General features: G+C 40.4%; 1 protein-coding gene across 2 annotated transcripts in view; it reads right to left on the reverse strand.

Annotated features, from left to right (window-relative positions):
* The window catches only part of MICAL2 (microtubule associated monooxygenase, calponin and LIM domain containing 2), a 151,323-nt gene that overhangs the window by 72,970 nt on the left and 56,386 nt on the right, over window positions 1-21,967 (reverse strand). For both annotated transcript variants that reach the window (XM_027651110.1, XM_027651111.1), the window contains 11 exons: window positions 12,486-12,693; window positions 11,676-11,792; window positions 10,457-10,558; window positions 8,472-8,627; window positions 7,462-7,562; window positions 5,586-5,843; window positions 4,661-4,776; window positions 3,283-3,409; window positions 2,992-3,082; window positions 2,749-2,896; window positions 392-591 (listed from right to left, as the gene is read on the reverse strand). In XM_027651110.1, the coding sequence (XP_027506911.1) occupies window positions 392-591; window positions 2,749-2,896; window positions 2,992-3,082; window positions 3,283-3,409; window positions 4,661-4,776; window positions 5,586-5,843; window positions 7,462-7,562; window positions 8,472-8,627; window positions 10,457-10,558; window positions 11,676-11,792; window positions 12,486-12,693 (1,624 nt within the window). The remainder of the gene's footprint in view (window positions 1-391; window positions 592-2,748; window positions 2,897-2,991; window positions 3,083-3,282; window positions 3,410-4,660; window positions 4,777-5,585; window positions 5,844-7,461; window positions 7,563-8,471; window positions 8,628-10,456; window positions 10,559-11,675; window positions 11,793-12,485; window positions 12,694-21,967) is intronic.

A 21,967-nucleotide genomic window follows, 5' to 3' on the forward strand; every position in this document is an offset into this window, starting at 1 on the left:
TAAAAGTAAATACATACAATGTAGGGTGACTTTCTAAAAAAGAAAGCAAAACACACAGGCATGAATGTGCTGTGGGCAGTCATCCTTAACAGGGATTCATATGAACGGCCTGATACATGAACTTCATGATGTCAAGCAGCAGTTATCCAGCTGCTCCTATTCTCTGAAACCACTAAGGACCCACAAAACCTTGGTCTTCAATCAAGGTTTTCCCCTTTCCTGTCATAAGCCCAGGGTGACTATTGCAGACAGAAGCAGGCACACTCGCGTGCCAGAATGGCTCAGCTGGGAAAGGACTCCTGGCTCGAGAGTAAGGCTCGTCTGCAGCCTGGATGAAGTGTTGCCCCTTCCCAAACCTGCAAGAATTAGGAGCAGCCTGGGTCTGGCTTACCTACAGCCTGCAGAGGTGTGCCCCGGAACAGCTCGTAAAACTTGGAGAGGTACATGACCATGCTGAGCTTGTCGGGCTCCCCGGCCGACCCCACCTCCTTCCCTGTGGTCACAGGGGGGATCCCAAACTCCTGCTCGGCAACATCAAACGCCAGCTGGTTGTTCTTGACAACATCCTCTTCGTTCAGAGCATCAAAGTCACTGCGGGGACAACGCGGTGGCATCAGCACTGGTTTTCTCTCTGCTCCCCTTGGGAACATGCAGTGTTCCCTTGCCCATCGGAGAGGCAAGGAACAGCACCAGGAATGAAGGCACAGGCATTTCACTAGGCCAAAGCTACAGAGTCTGCACAATGCCAAAGGTAAGAGTCTCACACAAATCACATTTCAAATAATGGCTTTGCCAGAACATAATTTAAAGGCTTTTTCACTGAATTGTATCTTGATGTAGTCCCACAAAAAAGGATTCTCCCATTTATGAAGAAATGCAATTCCTCCTCAGAAGCGCTAAGAAACCTTTTTCCTCTCCAAACACAGCTGCACTACTACAAATTTCATCCGTTAGCAATTGACTTCTCAGTTGCAATTAGTTCTACAAATCACCAAAGCCAGGAGGAATAAATTTAGGCTGGCATTCTATGAAAAAAATTTGTTACATGTGTGTGCACACACGTGCACAGGTACTAACCTTTTTTTTTTTTTTTAGATATTAACGCACACAGTTTGAGCAAGGACCTACTGCCCAGGTCATAACTGAATTTAGCTGTGCACTAAGTAAGTACATCACACATCTGGAACTCTGTTATCCAGTCTCTAATCCATTTTCTATGGGACCTATTCTAAGACTCTGATCTCTTGAACAGCTTCCAAAATTCATGATTAAAATAAACATGTGAATAAATTACAAAGTTCCACGCAGGGTAGTTCCTTTCTCCTCATAAACAAATGTGAGTTTTTGAATCCCCAAAGTATTTCTCCTCTTCCCTCACCCACCCCCTGCCCATTTCTGGAGCCAGGGGGGCTGTGGGCAGCCCTCCACCCCAGCCCTGCCCACAGCCCACAGGCAGCCTCCTCTCTTGCCTGCCTGGCTCTCATCTGGCCAAGTCCTCCAGCAGGCTCATTTAAAACAAAAAGCCAACAAGATCCAAACACAGCATTAAACAGCAGGAGGTCTGTTAGCTCAGGAAGATAAATTTATCAACTTTGTAGAGAGCAGTGCTTAAAAAGACAAGTTTTTCACAGACAGTAAAAATTACTTTGCTTTCTATACCCTTTCCCCCCATTACAGTCACAAAAACATCCATAATTCTAATTTTTTTAAACTAACCCAAGGTAAAAAAAAAAAAAAAAAAATCTTATCGTAAAAATCTCAGCTCTTCCTCTGGCAAAACTGTATGAACTACCACTCTGGGTACCACTCCTATTTTTTCCAACTTAACACACCTCAAAAAAGACGTCAATCATTCCTTCCATTTATCCACAATAAAGGGAGGTTGACAATAATTCATTTTTGACTCCTAAGTCTGTGTAGGAAGGCAAGAGAATGCATCCACTGAATTTTGGAGATTGGTGAAGAGAGAGGAGAGTCACCCCACTGACTGCACCAAGCAGCGCCAGCAATTGCCATTTCCTGACACCTGTTACACACTGATCCTCTCGTATCTTAACTGAGGGACCTTACAAAATATTCACACGTAAGAAGTTGGGTCTTGTAGCCTTAGGACTCCAGAAACACTGTCAAAAGGGGAATGGTTGGCTTACATTCAGTCACTAGGTTGTTAATCTCCAGGGGCCAGCCCTTGTTGCACAGTACACATGAAAGGGCAGTGTGCTCTTCTGGACAGAGTTGTGCAAAATCCACCTCCATAGTCCAACGTTTCCCTACATTATTGTCACAGCTACCACTACAAAACAGGATGGCTCATCCAAGGCTCACCCAGGTGTTTCTGTAACTCATGACGGTGTCATTATGGCTGTGGTTTTAAATGTACACTAAAACCCTTTCTCCAGGGACCTGGGAACGCAGCTCTTCACATTCTCCAAGTACCACAAATTTCATCTTAAATAGACACATGACTCCCACAGACACGATAAATCATACGGTTCAAAGCCTTCCCAGTTCTTTGAAAGCATATATATTTCTTTTTAAATGGCATGCAAGGACATACAGAAAAAACAAAGCAAAACCAACCCCACCCTCTCCATCCCCCCAACCCTGGCAACGGTGTGCATTTCCTTGCAGAAAACACCCACAGAAGGGGACTGCAGAGCATCAGTGTTGTTCTGGTTGGTCTTGTACTACACTTTAGTAAGTGCTTCATGTACCCTATGCCCAACGAGGTCTGCAGATGCCACTTACATGAGGTCAGGCCTGAAGCGATGGATAATCGCGCACAGGGCAAGGCCGCTCTTCCAGGAGGTAGTGAGGTCCGTGACGTTGACATTCCGATATCCTTCTGTCTGCTTCTGACACCACGTCAAGAGCTTGTTAGGTCGAATGTCTGACTCTGCAGTTACACAGGAGACCAAACATTTCAATCAGCTCTCGCATGCTCAGAAGGCTACAAATGTTAAGCCGCGGCAAACGTGAGGTGCCACATACCATGTCTGGAGAGATTCACTGATCTTCTGATGGAGCTCACTCTTTCAAGAGGACACTGCTGTAACTCGTTGGTGACATACAACTGCCTCACCTACAAGGAAAAGCAATTAGCAGCATAATGTTAGAATTGCTTGGAGAGAAAACAAGGGTTTTCTTTCCAGGTTAACTTTATCAGCAGCAGGTTCTAAATTCAGGAGTCTCCTGAAGATTTTGTTTGCACACTACTTGCAGCTCTATTTACCCTAGGCAAAAAAAGAACTGATTTCACAAGCAAGCCTTTTATGTACTGACCTGGTGAGGTCGAACGCAGCTCGAGTTCAAGTTTGGGTATCTTGTTCCCGGGTCAATGGTATACTGGTCAAAGTTCTTATTAATATTTTCAGGGGTCGTCTGAGGCAAGAGTCGATAAATGCTCTCTCTTACAGAGGAAAAAGTATGCAAGAGTTACATATTAAAATAAATATTCGTTATATAAAGAGGTTGTTTTGTTTGGGTTTTTTTGCAGCTACCTACACCTTATTTTGGTTCTGCTAGGACAAATGTCATGGACTAAATGCATAATGCATCCATCCCATTTCTTATCCCCACTCAGTAGAAGGATGCCAGACAGAAAAAGAACAACAAGAAGAGAGGCTCTTAGAACTTTTGCCCACATTTTCCTGAGGCAGGAAGTGACCAAGAAAAAGAAGAGGGACCAAAAAAAAAAAAAAAGGCAAAAAAAAAAAAAGATTACATCACCCAGTCATCTGGTTTTGTTTTACCATCCACCCAAGGAGTAACTTCTTTACCACATAACAGCACTAAATCCTGTCATCCTGCAATAACCACCACAGCTTTTTTTACTATGGTGTTCAATTTTCCATTTGGGTCTATGCCCTGCTTGAGTCATCCCACAGGCTCCTATCTTAAAACTTCCCAAAGTGCTGTAGTTAGTAATGCTCCTACTCACATTACCACAACCATGACTATTACGTATCTGCCCCAGAACAGCCTGGGCAGCTGTAGCAGAGCAAGGTAGCTGCCAGCAGGACCGAAGTCAGCAAATTCAACCATCAGACCATGGTGACACCAGGATTGCTGGTGTCCTTAATTACAGAATTTTTTTTTTGCTCTAGTCAAAGAGACATTACACAGAGAAGCTTATGATGCAGCACTACAGTAATTCTCTTTTGCCACACATTTATTAGCCTAAAGAGAACATCGGGGTTACTAAGCCAAACTGCAGAGTTTAAATCACAGAGACCAACCATGAAAGCTGCTAATGTTGAAGAATTTATTTAGAGTCCTTTAAGGATTTTTCGTACTTTTTTTAGAACAAAAAAACAGGTGCTGCGATGGTTGGAGGGTTTTGGGTTTTTTTGATACAAAGTATCTTTGGTTTATGTCCTTAAGAATCACACTTCATTCTAGTGACTAGTGATTTAAGTGATTTAAACCATGTGCTGCACACTGTCAGGTCTCTGTATTAGTGTCCAGAAGCTCACAGAGCAACAGCTGGTTATCACTGTAAATTGTTCTGTAATTTTAAGGAACGGATGATTTCATCCCAACGCCACTACAGGGAAGAAGAATATTTCTCCTGATGCCATTGTGAAATCCACTGCCTTCTACCAATACTGTGACTCTTTAACACACTGGGAATGACAGAGAAGACAAGAGTAGCACTCACCGTTCAGCAAGGATCTCCAGGGGGGGTTTCCCTTGAGCCCAGCTCCGCACCATCCATGCAGTGTCAAAAGCAGCCAGGAAGCCTCTTGCACAGCCAGTGCCCATCGGCCAGAAAGGCTGTAAGAAGCATTTACACTTTAATTCCTTGTATTTCTTACGGTCTTATTACAAAAGTAACATGCAGTGCGAATTTGGAGCCCAGGGTTTCATACTATCTTAGAAAAATAGCCCAGAAAGAGCTAAAATACAGCACAGACAAAGCTTGCAGTTTTTAGATGTATCTCTCCTCTAAGAGGAGAATGAAATGAAAAAGATTGCTTCTTTCACTTTTTTTAACTTCTCTATTTAAAAACAAAATTCTTAACCTCAAAAAGTTTAAGCTGAGGAAAAAAAGAAGACTCAAGAATTAGTTAAAAAAAAAAAGAAAAAAATTATGCCCTTCTCATCTCCTAATTTTGCTTTGGACTCTTCAAATGCTTCATGCTGTCAGTATGGGTTAAAAAAAAAAAAAGGACATAGCAACATACACTTTTCACTTCAGAAAGAGAAAAAGAGAACATATTAAGGCAAAGAGACTGCAACAATAATTTGGATCAAGTTTTTCTCCATAATGGCAGTCAGAAAAATTATGCCATGCACCCAAGCTGAGGACACAGAGCTCACAGTTTTCAGACAGAAATACAACTTGCACAAAGCAAAACGGGATCTCAGCCAGAGGCTGCCAGCCAAGCATTAGCTATGACAAACTACGGCATAAAAAAGGAGAAAAGAAAAAGAGGGAAAAAGTCTATTCCAAAGAAGATACCACTGTTTAAGGACATGCAAGAGAGGATGTTTTGTTTTGGTCTGGAGGGTTGATTGAATGGCTGGATTACGGAAATAAGAGCAAAAAAAAAATGGACTACTTGGAAGACATTCCAAGGTACCTCAAGCAAACTATCTCCAACAAGTGCCACCAGAAGCTGATGTCTGTGCCTCTCTCTCACTAGTGCAGCATTTTCAGATGCATACATGGAAGTGAAATCAAACATTGCTACATCTGGTTGGCCATAGTGATTAATTGCAAAATCCAAGGAAGGCAGTTGGTAATTGGTTGCAAAGTCAGCAGCTTCTCTGGCATAGGACAGCAAATTGTTCTGGTTAACGTTTTCCCCGCAGAGCAGCAACTCTGTATCAATGGAGTCCTGCAAGGAGAGAAGCATGTAGGATGAGATAATCCACTGTCCTCCTGAATTGCAACCTTGCAGTCTTATAGCACAAGTGGGAACCACACAACTCACACCATAAAGAATCAAGTAAGACTTGTCATCTCCTCCAAAAAGCTGATACACAAACATAGGTTACTGTACTACCCCCCAAACAGGAAATCTCCATGCTAATACTGAACAAGGAGCTTTATTGGCAACAGAATATTATAGTGCCTCCCAGTTCCTTGGTTATGTGTTATTTTCATATCATTACTTCCCTCCCATCAAAAGATGTTATCATCACCTCTGCAATGCTTTTTTGCACATGTGCACCCCACATCTGAAACCACATGAGAGCAGAAACACTGATGACACAACATGTGGGGCTCAGCCTCAAGGTTTGACTTAACATCTCAGTAATGACACCACATTCAGACTTCTCTGTTTTGGCCTGTGGTTTTCTTTTTTTTTTTTTCTTCCCAGAGTGCTGAAGGACCCTGCCTTTGCAGGTCATCCTACTTAAAGCCAGTGATTATTAATAAGGCAGTTTCTATTTACAGCTTAATCACGGATGAGACCCCTAATCGCAGGATGATACCACAGAACTGCTATTAGCCCAGTTGTTTCAGACAGACTGGGTTGTTGGTTTTTTTTTCCCCTCAGACCCAAGTAGGTCAGGAAAGCAGCTCTGACGAGCCACAGCCGGTGCTCCTCTTCTCCAAACTCCCCATAGATCTCCTGGGACTGCCCCCACACCAGCACTACAACCCCAGGGCTCACTACCCACTCCCCACAAGTGCTTCAGCCCTTCCCCACTCCCATCCTGGCTGGTCATGGACAGCTGCTCTGCCCTGGGAGCCCCTGGCCTTCAAAAAGGGCAAGGAATTATGGCAGTGAGCTAAGTGGTCCCACCAGAAAGCCAAGAAACGTTCTGATAGTTCCCCACAAATACTTCCTTCAGGAAATTACACTCGACTGTTTTGGCACTGTTTTACTTTGCAAGAAAAATTAACCTCTCTTGAGTTTCCAGGAAGACAAATTTAAGTGGTGCCATAACACCCTCTAGAAACAAAAGAAAATAAACCCCTACATCTTACAGAAGAAGAAAAAAGGAAAAAAAAAAATGGAAGAAAAGACCTCAAAATCCCAAGTTCCTCTGAAAGTTCATGCCATTGTGTTTATAAGCCTCCTTCTACCATATTTCACCCACTTGAGAATTTGCAATTTAGCCTGGCGTAGGTTTTTATGCTTCCTTATTTGCCTGATAAAACTGGACATAGCTGTGCTAAGCTCACCTTTAAATAAATGAGGTTTTTATTTTCTGGTGCAATGATCACACCACGTATTTCCAAGGCGAGTCAAGATCCCATTTCAGCCAGTTTTGGAACTGATAAATTTAGAAAGTATTGTTTTCAGTTCTCTATAGAAACTTTGTGCTGACTGAAGGTAAAAGCAAATTTTAAAGAAGTCAGAGTAAAATCCAAGTGACCTGAGCTTTAATGAAGCAATTAAGTCTATAAACACCCACTATAACATGCCGCAACGTTTATGCAGATGTTCACACTTATTCTGCGCCACGTAAATAAAATAAGGTTTAGCCAGCATTTTTACATACATTAATGATCACTCCTTTGTCCAGAAGACTCTGTTTTTTTGCTGTCATCACAAAATAATGAGTGCTATCTTTATAGTAAACAATGTTCTCCAGGTCAATCCCTGAAAAGAGACAATATGTTTGTTACCAAGTGCAGCGCGCTGCCTGTGTCATTTACTAACAACATGTGAGTGATTCCCACAGGTGCCTTTCCTTCTTGGGATGCATTCCCTTTCCCTGCTGGGGTGAAGTATTACTGGATAAAATGCTATAAAACAAAACATGAGAGGAGATCAGCCTCACCCCACAGGAGTTTTTCTCAGCACAATCAAAGTTATTCAGCTTTCTTTCATGGAACAGCCAGTTAACTACAGCATTAACAGTCTTCTGAGGTAGAATTGGGTGCCAAGGGAACAAACTGCTTTTCAGCTTGCTAGGGCTCTGGCATTTGGTCTAAGTAGGACTTCTGTTTTCAATAATAATAAAAACATCAGCTGTAAATCAAGAACAGAATTGCTTGTATTGACAGTGGGTGCAACTATTCTGAAACCCCTTTCCATTAAGAAGTATTTCACAGTTTATATTTTTAGTATTTACGGCAGATAAATTCTCAGTTTATCAGCTCTACACATCAAAAAGCAAGAATAAACTCCTCCCAGAAGGGCAGAGCTTTTTTCAAAGTTTTTAAGCTGTTCAGTATGTGAACAGATAAAAACAAAACAAACTATGTCTTAAGGGAAATCTCTGGGCCCTGAAAATGCTCTTTTAAATTTGTTCAACATAGCAGACATTTTTACAGCGGAGAAAAATTTAAACATTAAAACAAACTATGATGTGGCAACATCTCAACTAAGAAAATATCCCACTGTACCATAAATGGACACCTCCATCTAAAAGATTCTGACATCAACAACATTTTAACACTTGGAAATTTTTTTATACAGAATATTTAAATTGATGTTATCAGGAATAGGAGGGTGGCCTCTGCTGACTCTTGTATTTGGCAGTGGAAAAAATGAGGATGCACCCACCCGTTTCCTCTTTAAGGTCCTGGAAGAACTTCTGATTGAAGATAAAAGCAACTCCACTAATTTCTTCTACCTTGGCTTCTGCAGTTGTATTTCTGTTTATAAAATTAGCAGTGATGGCTATGGCCAGCTTTCCACGAAACTCCTTCCTCCTGAAACCTGGTAAGCAAAGAGAAAGAATTAAAACCACTGGAAATTCACACTGGACTTCAGAGAGGGAGCAGCTCAGTGCCTTTCCTACACCTAGTCCTACACTTCATCAAACAACACACCATCAGTATATTCCATCATTCCTCCAAAATTCCCTTGAATGCAAAGAGTCTTTTTTCTCCATTTTCAGTTGCAAAACTGGAGTTATACTGCATTCAAGATAGAATCTCATTTAAAAAAAAAAGTCTGGAGAGGAATTATGGGAAGAAGTTAAGGGAAAATCATGACTAAAAAAAAACAGAAAATTTTTGGCACTGTCTGGAAATAGAACAGATCAAATTTAGTGGACTGAGACATTTTTAATATGCTAAATAGCAAATTAGGTATTTGTTACATAGGTGGTAAACAGCTCATGAAAAAAGATGCAAGAGATCAGCAGTCAAAAGCAGCAGAGAAAGATCTGAAAAACAGAAACTCCTGCAGCAGTGCTTAGGTGCACACACCACCAGCTATTTTGGGTTGAAAAATATTCAGTGGCTTAACTGTTATATTTCCAAGGTGAGATTGACTGAAGTTCCTTGCTCTCTGGCTCCACCTTTTCTTCCTCTTTTCACAAAAAAAAAAGTCCACTAAGCCACACTGTTGCAATCACACATTTAAGTTTTTCCATCTATATGTTCCCCTTATCCATAATTAAATTATGAAGTAGGACAGAGGGTGCTTAGAATATTTTTAGCCACTTGCAGATGACTTGAGAGAATTTTATGAGAAGAAATACAAATTTGTGTCTCTATGCTTCTTGATATGCTCTTGCTATTTCATTGGGATAGATTTAATATGACAGTAACAGCTTCTGTACGTATCTTCAGTGCACCAAATACTCCCTTAGTTCCTGGTATGATGATACCCATTAACTTCTCAATAGAGTCTACAGCTGAGGTAAGAATAATTTTGCTTTGCTGGTATTTGACTACTTAAACAGTCTTTTATGGGACACAGCTGGACAACAGGGTAGGGAAATTTCCAATAGAGTATTATAAGGAATTAACTGTAACCATATTGTGGTTGGCAGATAAAAGAATAAGTAGACAAACTATGAAGCTAATATAAAAAAAGGAAATCGTGTACTTAAGGAACAGAAACTAGCATGGATATAATCAAATCTAAAAGGGAAACATATCATTAAGTAACAGGTTTGTTCCTGTGATACGGGAGCAGCTTCTCCAGTGTCTCGCTAAGAAAAACAGCTCAGGTGGTCTGAATTCTCAGCAGTGACTCAAGTTCATGAAGCATTTACCCCCTCTCCTCCCACACACTAGAGTTATTTATTATCTTTTGGTATTGTTTCCAAAGTAATTATTTCTGAAGCTCTATCTCCTCTACAAAAACACTGATACCTCTGATGACTTCACTAAATACCTGGCAATCACCTTTTGGTCATTAGTTCAAACATACAGGGCAAATATACAGCACAACAACAAAGGCTATGCAGTTCCTGACATGTATCTTGTCAGTCTCCTTGAAGTTAAATCACAATATAATTACTTAACCTTGAAGCAAGCCCAATGGCACTGTGATGCATTCTGTAGGCAATGCAGATACACAGAGCTCAGAAGCAGTAATGACATTTAATCTCTTCATTTTAACAATTTTAAATTGTAGTTGAGCTACAACTTAACAACAAAAGCAAAAGATACCACACAAAATAATAGTTTCCACACAGACATCAATGGATTGAAAAGTAACTTGTTGCTCTGTGTTCTCCTCTGACTCCCAGGTCTTTCAAGATACCCTAAAAACCATCCATAAGCATTAAAGCACACATTCCCAACACCCACCTTCTAAGGTGTTCCTGCGGCCATCCGCTCCAATAATAACATCAAATTCATACTCTGACAAAGGGTGATCCATGGGGAGAAATTCAGCCCTCCAGCCTGTTTCTGAAAACACAAACGATATTTATTAATTCTTCAGTAACACAATGGAGAAAGGATTTCAGAGCATGAAGAAAGGGCACTAAGATAAACAATGTACTTCTCATTCAAATGGAGCTGAATTCTGCCTTGGCCTGATGGAGGGAAGTTCTGCTGCAGTCAAAGCTACATTCAAGCTGTATTAGCAAAGTGTCAAGCTTGTACACTGACAATAAAAAAAAAAGGAGGCCTTCATCTGGATCACCTGCTGCACTAAACTTCCTCTCAGACCCATACCACAAGAACAGGCTTAAGCACTTCCTTCTCACACAAATAACCTTAGGGCAGTACCTTACATGTAGTTACAGCTAGGAAGAGCTGAGTATTAAAATAAGAAAAATAGCATTCCATCGTCAATGCTTTTAATTGTCTTCTAAATAGAAATTAAATGGAAGCATACTCACAAAGCAAAATTTAACCTTTGCATCAACACAATGCTGATTGTGTGAATATGTTTGTATTGTCCATATTTTAAAGTTATATATACTTCAACTACTTAAAATATTTTTTTCTACTGTCACTTATGACCCTTTTAAGAGATAGCACAGTATTTCAACTGAAGTAAAACTTGAAAATATTCTATTGCTACTACACCCTAAATATTAATATTTTTTTAAAAATAGAAAAAAAGAGTGAGAAATCTCTCTCTATTTTGTTTAAAAACCTTGCATAAGAATGTTGATAAGACTCAATGTGCCAGTGGGAGTTATATCAAATGTGCAAGCAAAATGAGGCCTCGGGCGCTTAAATCCATCCTCAATATTTATATTATCAATCAAAATTTGTTTTTGCAAGAAGATACCAAGAAGCCACACCAGACTCCCTACAAAGCCTCAAACACATGCCAGAAGGCATAGTGCAAAACCTCAGCTTCTCAGCCTGGGTCATATTTTAGGAATTACCAGTGCTCTGTCTCCACAATACTTATCGCGCCTACAACTGCAGAGAGCAAAGACTGTTGAATAAGAAAGGCAAAAAAACTCCCGTTTCTTTAAACAGAATTCAACTACTTTGAATGACTTCACACAATGCCCCACGTAAAAAGAAGTTACTGTGAACAGAACTACAGTATGATAAGCAATACTTTGGTTTTCTTGATCTTCAGGAGGCTCCAGGACTTTCACAAATTCTAGATTCACGTGGATTTCAACGCCCAGTATAAGTGCAACTTTGAAGAGGATAAGTTGAAGTTGTCGAATACCTGTAGACAGCAAGTAATAAAGGTGTATTTAATAAGTAAGCAATCACAGCTGCTCCCAGCACACTACTGAACAGATATTCATTGTTAGCACAAGCCTGAAGCAGTATTATTTCCTACACTGTGACGAATGCAAATGTAGCAACCACCACAGGATGTTGTTCTCTTCCGCCTCCTTTTCCTCTTGCAGCACAATCTTGTGGGTAAAATTCATTTCAGTTGAGTTGCTTAGAACACTTTTGTAGAGCTTTCCCTCTTAATGATATTTAAAGGATCTGCTAACCAATATGTTGACTATTTTAGGATACAAGATTTTACATCGTACTTCCCTCTAAATTAGCCCAGACTAGGGTTGTGTCTACCTTCAAAATACTAGAATGAATATCAATATTCTTCATACTTCATAATCAAAACTACTGTTTAACAAGTCCAGACTAACAAAAAAGCTGCTCCATAAGACTGTAACTTGTTCTACTGCCATTTTGCTTAAATGAGGCCATTTTTTTTCCTCTGTGTGTGTGCACACAGGCACTAGCAACATGGTGTTTAAGGCCATTTTTTCCTGTGTGTGTGCACACAGGCACTAGCAACATGTTTAAGGCAGATGAACTTGCTGTCAAACCGAGAAACTCGCCATTAATCTCCTGCTCTTGGCAGCCTCTTACCAGAACAGTGTCCACGCCCTCAGATACTTACTGATGTGATCAATAGATCCTGCACAGAATTTTCCATAAAATTTCTTTGCTCCCAGTCCCCGGAGGTCGTGGATGGTAAATGGCCAGAGGTGCAACACATTGTTTCTTGAAAAAGTGTCCCGCTTCTCCACGACGACGACTTTGGCTCCCAGGAAGGCAAGTTCTATGGCAGTCCGCAAGCCACATGGGCCACCTCCAATAATTAAACACTAGCAGAGAAAAGGAGGAGTTTTACACAGGGTTTCGTATTACTTCCACACACTTTCTAACTTACTCTGTTGGTATGACTCAGTAGTCCACTGGACTTGCACCACTGAGAGCGTATTCAAGGAATCTATTTAAATCAATTAACATTCAAATTTTGTTTGCAAGTGGTGTTCAGTCAATTTACACAAGAGGACAAACTCTGCTTCATGCAGACATAAAAGCGTCTGATAAGAAGATGTGACAGAAGGAACAGCAAAAAGCCAAACAGTTTTGAGCATCTGCTCACACATTTCTAACCCCCATTTAGCATTTCTGAAGCACTTGCAGTAAACAGGATTACAGCTACATAAAAGGGAGGGGAAAGGAAATAAGGGGTCTTAGTGTAGGCTTTTTTTGTTTTACAGAGGAAATCGGTGTACATTTGCTAGACTTGTTAAACAAATCTGTGATAAGCCAGTAGCCTTACAGCATTAGTTACTCTCTCTTTCAAGTGAGGGTGTACCCTGGATATACCCCCCTGGTTCACCTACTGACGTAAAGCAGGACCCGTCACGAGGACTCAGCAGCCTTGTCCTGCTTTACCACGGCCAGGGAACTCAGCCTGTCCTATCCAGTGGTCAATATCCTCACCTTCAAGTGCTTAGGAGTTTAAATCTAAGTCAGGCATCCCTAGAAGAATCACTTCCACAACTGTTAGGAATTCTCGCCTAAATTTTAGTTGACAGCTGTAATTTTTCACAGACTAACAAGCAAAGGATTTCCAGCAAGCAAACTAATTAAAACCCAAACATATCTAATGCTTACATTTCCTTGACTCATTACTAAAAACTGATTAGAAACAGTCTTATAGCTGGACAACACTGCTGTTCCATACCTCCCACCAAACTCCCCCCAGACTTCACAAAATCTGTGCCATCAGTTCAGGCACTGCGGTGGCTGGGGCAGGGAGAGTTGAGGTGGGTCTGGGTGGAGGGGAGAGTCAGGAGAGCTGGGCCATGTTGCAAATCCAAAGCCATTATCTCACAGGCCAGACATGCTCCTGTGTGTCCTGCACACATAGCCAGACAGTGATTACAGTTTCAAAGCAGGCACGGACTGTATCTGGAGGCTCGTTTGGATACGAGTCTGGTTCCCATTACACTGCAATTTCATAAAACAGAGTCATTTATTTATTTTGCTTTCTTCATCATTTGTTTTCAAATTTAACAAGTAAAGCAAAAAGTATCTGGTGCTGACTTTTGTCCATGACTTTTGTCCAACCCAATCATAAAAGTGCAAAAAATTTTTTAAAAATTTAATAAATAATTCTAACAAATTCCCACTGAAAAGAGAACTCCTGTGGGGTGCTTTGGCTTCGCTTTAGGCAAGTGTTTTGTTAACTAGAGATATTAAAGTTAGGCTGTTGCATTAGCCACTTGGTTTTCTTCCTCTTAAAATGACATATTTAATTCACAGTTTCAGAAGCAGATTCCTCACTCCATGCTGAATATTAAAAAAATAATAAATCAAGAAAAAAAAGATCAACAGATGTAATTAAAAAGGAAGAAATAAACTGCAGATTTAGCCTGACTGAAGAGGCTCACTGGTGGATCTGGGTCAGGTGTTTTTTGCACATGCTTCTTGTGATTAACATGGGAACACTGAGCTCTGACAAGTGAGTGACTGCCTTCACAGCTACAGGATTTTCTAACTAGCAAGCAGTTAGAAACATTTTACAAATAAACCCATACATGCTCTGATAAGGCGGGGTTGTTTTTTTGGCTAACAAACTGTATCATATATACATAAATGCAACTTTAAAAAGAAAAAAAAAAAAGCAGTCTTCGGAGATTTAGACATAGTGAATCCTGCCAAGTAATAAAACCCACCCAGAAAGCCCTTCTGGTTCTTCCTGGTGCTCTGCAACGTAGTATGTTAGAATTTTAAGGAGGATTCTGCCCTCCCCCACCCTCCTATCACCATTGACAAAGTATCTTCATAATTGCCTAGAGACATCATGAAAAATGGTTGTATATTTGCCATCATCCATGGTTACCTTCCAGAAACATAATTATCTATGTCTTAGAGCTATTTGTTCTTTGATTTATTAAGGATGCTTCCTGCTGGTGTAGAGCTTACTCTTGGCATTTTGTCATGTTTTTTTTTTTAAACTCCTAGGGTCAAAACCAGCACAAAACCCTTGCAAAGGTAATTCTTACTGCATTTGTGTTCCTATCTTTATTAAGTAAGGGCAGGGACAGTACCACTCCCCAGTTCTCTGCTTGCAGTCACAGAAGAAACCTTCTTGTAGCCAGCCTAGAACAAACCTTGGATGTCATCCTATTCTCAACTCCTGTTACCCCAGTCTCCTGGTTCATCTGGGCCTGCTTTTGAAATTAATTTCTTGCAATTTAACACAGATTGTGACAACCAGCATCACATAAGGAAGTCTCACACAATCAATCCTGAAATGTAGAAAACAGGGTTGGACAAGTGCCAAGGGCTTCTTGACATCCATATCACCATTTACACATCAGCTGCCTTTTAACAGTGCCAGATCATCCCCTAAAAAGGTAAAGGGTAACTTAATTTTTCAGAGTATCTTCAACAAGTTATTCCAAGTAAAAGTTACTGAAGAGGACTGACAAGGAGCTTTTGCATTTTTCTTTTTCAGGCTGGAAATGAAGGGAGAAAGATTTGTACAGTTTTACAGGGCAGCTTATGCAAGAATAATATCATGAGCAAACTTCTGTGAGCTGCCTGAGGAATCAGCATCATGCTGGATGTTATATCCTGAGAGTACACTATGTTAGTGCAAGATAGAAATACTGAGAGAAGGCATTTTTCTCAGTGAAAACCTTAGTATAAAGGGCTGATTTTCTGCCTGCAAATGTAGGTAAATACTTTCTGTACAATGAGAAGCTTCACTGAATTTAGTACATTCCCCAAGAACAGCACCTACATTAAAGCAAAATCAGAGGAACAATAAATGAGGAAGATAAAAAACAACAGTTATATATTCATGTAAACCAAATTTCCTCCACCAAACTCCAGCTATGCAGTAACTGGCAGTTCTGGACAGACTGCCCATAAACACCAACTCCCACAAGCAATGGTCACCACAAGTGCTTTTCATCAGGATTTTATGTGAGCTAAATTCATCTACTCTTGCAAACATCCTGGATATGAATGATACCAATTACTGATAAGATATATGCAACAATGAAAATTTTACACTTTCAATATAAATTATCATAAGTAAATGGACAAGCTGGTCTTTGTTAAACTTCTGCAAGAGCATTTTTAGAGTACTCCTTAGAAAATTCCCATTGAAGAGGACTAATGCAAGTTTACAGGCTAGCAGTAGTTGCCTAATGACAAACTTAAGACTATTCCAGTTTAAATTCAAAAGCATGGACATTTTTGTACTTCACAGTAAAAGACTAATAAACCCATGTATATTTTATAACAGCTGTCTACTTAAGGTACTGAGTAAATACTATGTTTCTATGATACTGTTAAAAAGTACTGTACTATTCCCTAAAAGATAATTGTTTCTGTATTAATCTTGTCCCACACTATAATCAAGTACACTACACATTGCATTATTTATCTTCAGACTGGAATAGAGCAGAACTTCATGTATTTCTTTCCTGGTACAATTAAAAGATACCAGAAATTTTCAGCCGTAATAATACAAACATACACAGCATTTGCTAAGTCTCATAAGTTTGATTCTATTCAAAGGTCAGTCTGACTGTAAGAGATGCTACTTTCTCTCCATTAGTATGCTTAGGAATGGCAGCACCTTGAAAATCTCCAGAAAACGTTCCTACACTGATATGGAGCACTTAGTGTGGAGACAAATGGCAGCACAAGTTACCCCTCCAAGAGCAGAATGAATTCTGTGCCAGGCACAGGTTTTTGATATGATCTGCTGGATATAATGTGCAAATGCACAACTTACAAAATAGGAGGGGAGGAAAGGGAGAGAGGGATGTGAAGTAGGGGCCTTTTGCAACCCCCTACCATCCCCTCACTACTAAATCAGCAGCCTGTGAATCCAGGCACCTGTATCCCATTCTGGAAAAACCATATGCAGTTTAACAGCTGAGAATTTGCAGAATGCCTCCACTGGTTTTCACACAGTAAACCAAGCTTGTGGAAACAATGGAGGTTTTGGAAGAAAGGAGGGAAAGGGCAAGAATACCAGCACTGTATTTAACAAAAAAAAAACAACAACAAAAAACCACCAAAACCAACAAAGCAAAGAAAATAACGCTCCACAATGACCTAGTCACAAAAATCTCATCCACTTTAACTGAGAGGCAGAATCTACTCACTGACCTTGCAATATGTAAAAAAATGTTACTTCTCAGCATTTACATGATCATGCTCAAGGAATCTACCAGGTGGTAGTAGCAGGGGGGCGAGGGATGCAACCAAACAGCATCTCTTTGTATAGTTAAGAATAGACAAATCCTGTTGCAGTCCAATACATTATCCCACTGTTATCATCCAACTCTAAATCCCTCACTCCTCTTCTGCCCAAAGTACCTAATCATTAAATTAATCCTGTAAAATAAAAGGGTGTTCAATGATCACCTGCTCTCTGTATTTTCTTGGGATGAAGACAGAAACTACAACCACTCTCAAAGTTCAAGGTTTTCTTATTTCTGCCTTTTAGTTGTTCTGGAGGTGAAAAAGAGGAGATTATTTTCAGACTCCAGCTCCACAATAGACACAGAGGCACCTTTTGCTGTCCTAAGGTATGCCAAGTCAGGAGCACCACTGCTACTCTTCAGTGAAAATGCACACACACACACAAGTGAAAAAATAGTGGAAACCATCTGTTCAAGTTAGTTAACCGCCTTTAGCTTAATGTAATATTTACCCAAATCACCAATTGGAAATAAAAACCTACAGGAATGGATCATGCTGCTAGAAATGAGTACCAAGGCGTGGCTTTCCCCATGTGCCTCTAAACGCCTTAACCCTAACGAGTGCAGGTGTCCTCAGCAGCAGTGGACCACCCCACACAGTGACAGGAGACTCCTGCAGGACACAGAGGGATGGAATGCTTTGCCTTTCCATGGCAAACCTCCTTCTATAGCTTGCTCTGGGCCTCAAGTGTGTCCATTCCCATCATCACTAGATCCGGGTCTTCACACTGGCCCTGGCCTTTTTGAAACACCAAAGCAGCAGAGATGCACCAAGGACTAATTTGACTGATTCCACAAGGTTACATCCTACGTGGATTTGGACAAGTGTTTGTTAGTGATAAAGCTAAATGTGATGCAACATGAGACAGGCACAAAATGTAATGAAACAACACATTTTCTGGATCAGCAGTGACTGTTCCCTGGAAAGGCTCCAAAGTGAAACAGCTGCATAAGCAGCTAAGGCAGACAGCTACCAGAAGCTGCAGCAGGAAGCTTTCTCCACCACAATGCTTTTCACTCCATCCCCTTCACTAGATATGAAAATGCTTCTGCAAAAATAGGACTGCTCAGTAGGACATTCCTGACTTACAGTTCATCTCACATTTGCAGTCTCAGATTTTATCACATAAATTCATTGACAGCCACAGCATACAGCAGTGCAGTCACAGGTATCCAGAAAGCACCAAGCAACCAATTTAAAGTTGGAAGCATTATAATGGAAGAGACCGAAAGATTAAAATCTACATGCCACTTCAGACATTAAAAATGTCAAAGGTTGGAGTTTTAATTTTTAAAAAACATGAAAAAAAGAAATAAAGGTTAAGCTGACAACAGGCATGACATGTTTTATCAATTTAAGATGCAAAGCCAGTCTTGCTACAGCCCCGATCTACCTAAGCACTTCAACACACAGCTACTCTGCTAAACTCTGCTACCCTGTTCAGGTACTCTCTGCTCCTGCAGATGAAGACCCCTGTACAAAGTGCTTGTCATCTACTTTGCCACAAACCAGCCCAGCCACTGACACCAACGAAGGACGTGTTGCTATAAAATAACTCGGTTACCAGACACATTAGAGCTACAGGAGCACAGCGCTCCCGTGACAGCGACATGCCCTGCACTGCTCAAGATGCTTGTGCTTGCTGAGCACTGCCATACCCATACAGCTGCTTTTAGTAAAAGGCAACAGAACATGACCCTGTCAAGAACAGTGAGGACAACTGTAGCTAAATAGGACAGTGATTTGGAAGCTGTCCACTTGACTGCACACATATATAGAAAAGGGACAGTGTTGACTTAAAACGTGAATTCTTCTATTCATTTTTGGAATGATGTCAAATACCAGAACATATACCCAAATTTTCTGTGGTTAACAGATATACACTACATGCAAAATCCTAAAAATAATTAAACAGATAGAAATTAATTCTTCCATCAAAGGAAGGGGGGAGAGAAGGCATATGAGCTAACTGAACTTGCCCTACGAAGATTAAGTAGCATTTAAAAGTGTATTTTTTTCTCTGTTGTACCATGTTTCATGAACTCCTTATAAAGTCAGCAAGGTTAAAAACATTTCATTTGATAAATATTCAGTTAGATGCATTTTCATGAGAGGTCCTAACTGTCCAAAGGGTTATGTGGATACTGCTTAAGTGCTCTACAGATAGTTCCAAAGTTTACCTTAAACTATTATTAAGACTAGCTGCATCTTGCTGAATGGATATCTCTGGCGAGTGAACATCACATAAAAACCACTGTTGGGGAAGTTTAGAGGCAGCTGGGAACACCAAGGCTCATGTACTTCTAACGTCAACTAAACCCTGCCTTGGTGCATGAAGCACATCACAAACAGTTAATTTCTGCTTTTGATCCCACCAGTATTTTACTCTCTGTACCCTCAGCTGAGCAGCTCAGAAATATGCAGTTTTGTCCTCTCATACCAAAGGTACCCAGATCAGTGACTGGCAAAAACAGAGACACAGCTTTTCCTTTGTCTTCCAAGACTGTAACATGGATTTGAGGTTACCTAACATAGGCTGACTTTGGCCAGAGCTCTTCCCCCGGCTCGGGGCCCTGCAGCTGCTGCACTCGCAGCTGGACGCAGCACAATCCAGGGATCAGAGGATCTATCTTTACTGCCCTCCTGTTTTATTGAGTCAAAATGCCAGAAGTGAAACATTAGTACAATTATTGCATTCATTTGGCTCATCTTTAATGGGATTTTTTTTCTCTTTTTTGGAAGATAAGCTTCTGCATGGAAAAAACCACGTGCCTTCATTTTTCCTGGATGTATTTGGACACACTTGTCTGTCCATCCTCTCTGCCACATGGTTATCTAATATTAGATTTGTGCATAAAAAGTTTTCCATACTTTGAAATCAAAACAATGGTATGAAAGACATTTGAAATTTATATTCTGCTATGGCATATATTAAAGGAGGGCTGTGTGCATTCAGGGTGCTGGAAGGTCAAGAGTGCCTTCAGTGATGCAGAGCTGTAGGGACTTTGGAGCTTTTCTGAAGAGCTCTCTCAGGTAGCATTGGTCATATTTAAATATGCTAACCTGATCTTAGACCTTTCATAAATCTGCCAAAATAAATTTTAAAAACATTGCAGTTGATAGACATGTCACAGGAAAGTATTCCTGGAAACTTTGTTCTCCTGCACCAGTTACAGTTATCTGAAAAAACCCGCACACCATCTGACAAGACGTGTTATACTCATTTCAATAAACATATTATCCACCAGAAACCAGGCAAATGCTTTAATCCAAAAATGTCCTCAAATAAAGCACAAAATAAGCCCTCTAACATCCTTCGGAATTAAGAGTATGTTTGCTGTTTTCTTACCTGTCTTTCATTGTAATCAAAACACAGGGAAGAAAAAAAAAAACAAGCCCACACCCAAAACCCAGAAGAGATTAGTTTCTTTTCTTGTTTTGGCCAGTTGCTTAAACAATCAAAATGAAAACAAGATAAACCTTGCAGAAAGAATGTTGTCTGACTATCCCAGCCATGAGCATGGTTGGCAGCATGTAAGTACCTTGCCTGTTTTTTGTAGGCTTATGCCTGTCATACTGAGATAGTGCTTCAAGGCTATACTTAAAAACTTAGCAAAAAAAGCCCAAAACAAAACCGCAAAACCAAAGAATCCATCCAGAAACAGAGATCTGATGAACAAAGATAAAGAAATAAAGGCACTAAGAGCCTCATCTCTGAGCACAGCAGAGACTAAGCAGAGACCAAGTGTTGGGAGCCTTGCGAGTAGTGACGCTTGTGAGGTTGAGAAGGAATAGTTATTCCTCTGTGTGGTTTCAAGGGTTAGGGGCTGACCAGCCAGCAAAGGACTTGTCTACAGACCCAGAGGAAAGGATTTCTCGTGCTCTGCAGCATCCAAAGCATGCAGGCAAGTTGATCAACAACCATGGCTTTGCTACAGGAAGAAATTGGTAATATGCTTTAAAAATAACAGTCCTGTCACTACAGCCTGGACCGTCTACAGAGATGAAATAATACACTGAACCTAGAACTTACAACTAAAGAACAACAATCACAGCAACCTACTAAGTGAGCTAAGCTTCCACTCTGAAATTGGTTTTTTCAAGTAAGTAGTCAGTCAAGTTACTTTGAGGATATTTCACAGAATATTTTAAAATATGTTCTAAAATATACCTTTCTGCTAGATTAATTATTAACCAACACCCAATGAAGGCTTGGCTTTTAGAAGCCAGTACTGGGTAAACGAGCTTTTACAGTACTAGACATAGCTCTGAGTCAGAATGCAGACTTTATTATTTATTTATTTTTAAAGAGTTTAATCATTTAATCCCATAATTTCTAACTTTACTAAGCAGAATGACTGTACAGTAGTGTACAGAACCTATAGATGAGCTCAAAATGCTACAGGAAGGCAGGAATTCTGGGCTCCTGAGGTTTCTTTTTTCCCAGCTCATCATGCAGTCTTCCAAGTCACTACATTTTGAGTGCTTGCACTCACAGTCACTACCTAGTAAAGCTAAGTACAGCTCCAAAGAATGATAACCTGACTTTTTCTGGTTTACCTGGTCACTTGCACAAATCAGCTTACCATGGATAGACAATGCCTTTACTTTCTACAGTTTTACTTATAATTTGATAACACTATGAATTACCAACCAGCACCTCTTGGAAACATGGCATTCGAGAGGGTCAGCAAGCAAGATGGGCCTGAATTGTTCAAACAATCAGAATTAGAAAATGTGCCTTTAGCATAACACTTTTGAGGAAGGTTTTTAGCAGGAAAAGTTAACAGCACTCAGAACCAACAAACCAGGCTGCTGGCAGCATGTCACACAGTGAAAATTAGATTTCAGCTT

The sequence above is a fragment of the Corapipo altera genome, unplaced genomic scaffold (assembly GCF_003945725.1).
Source record: "Corapipo altera isolate COAL_440 unplaced genomic scaffold, ASM394572v1 78, whole genome shotgun sequence".
NCBI lineage: Eukaryota > Metazoa > Chordata > Aves > Passeriformes > Pipridae > Corapipo > Corapipo altera.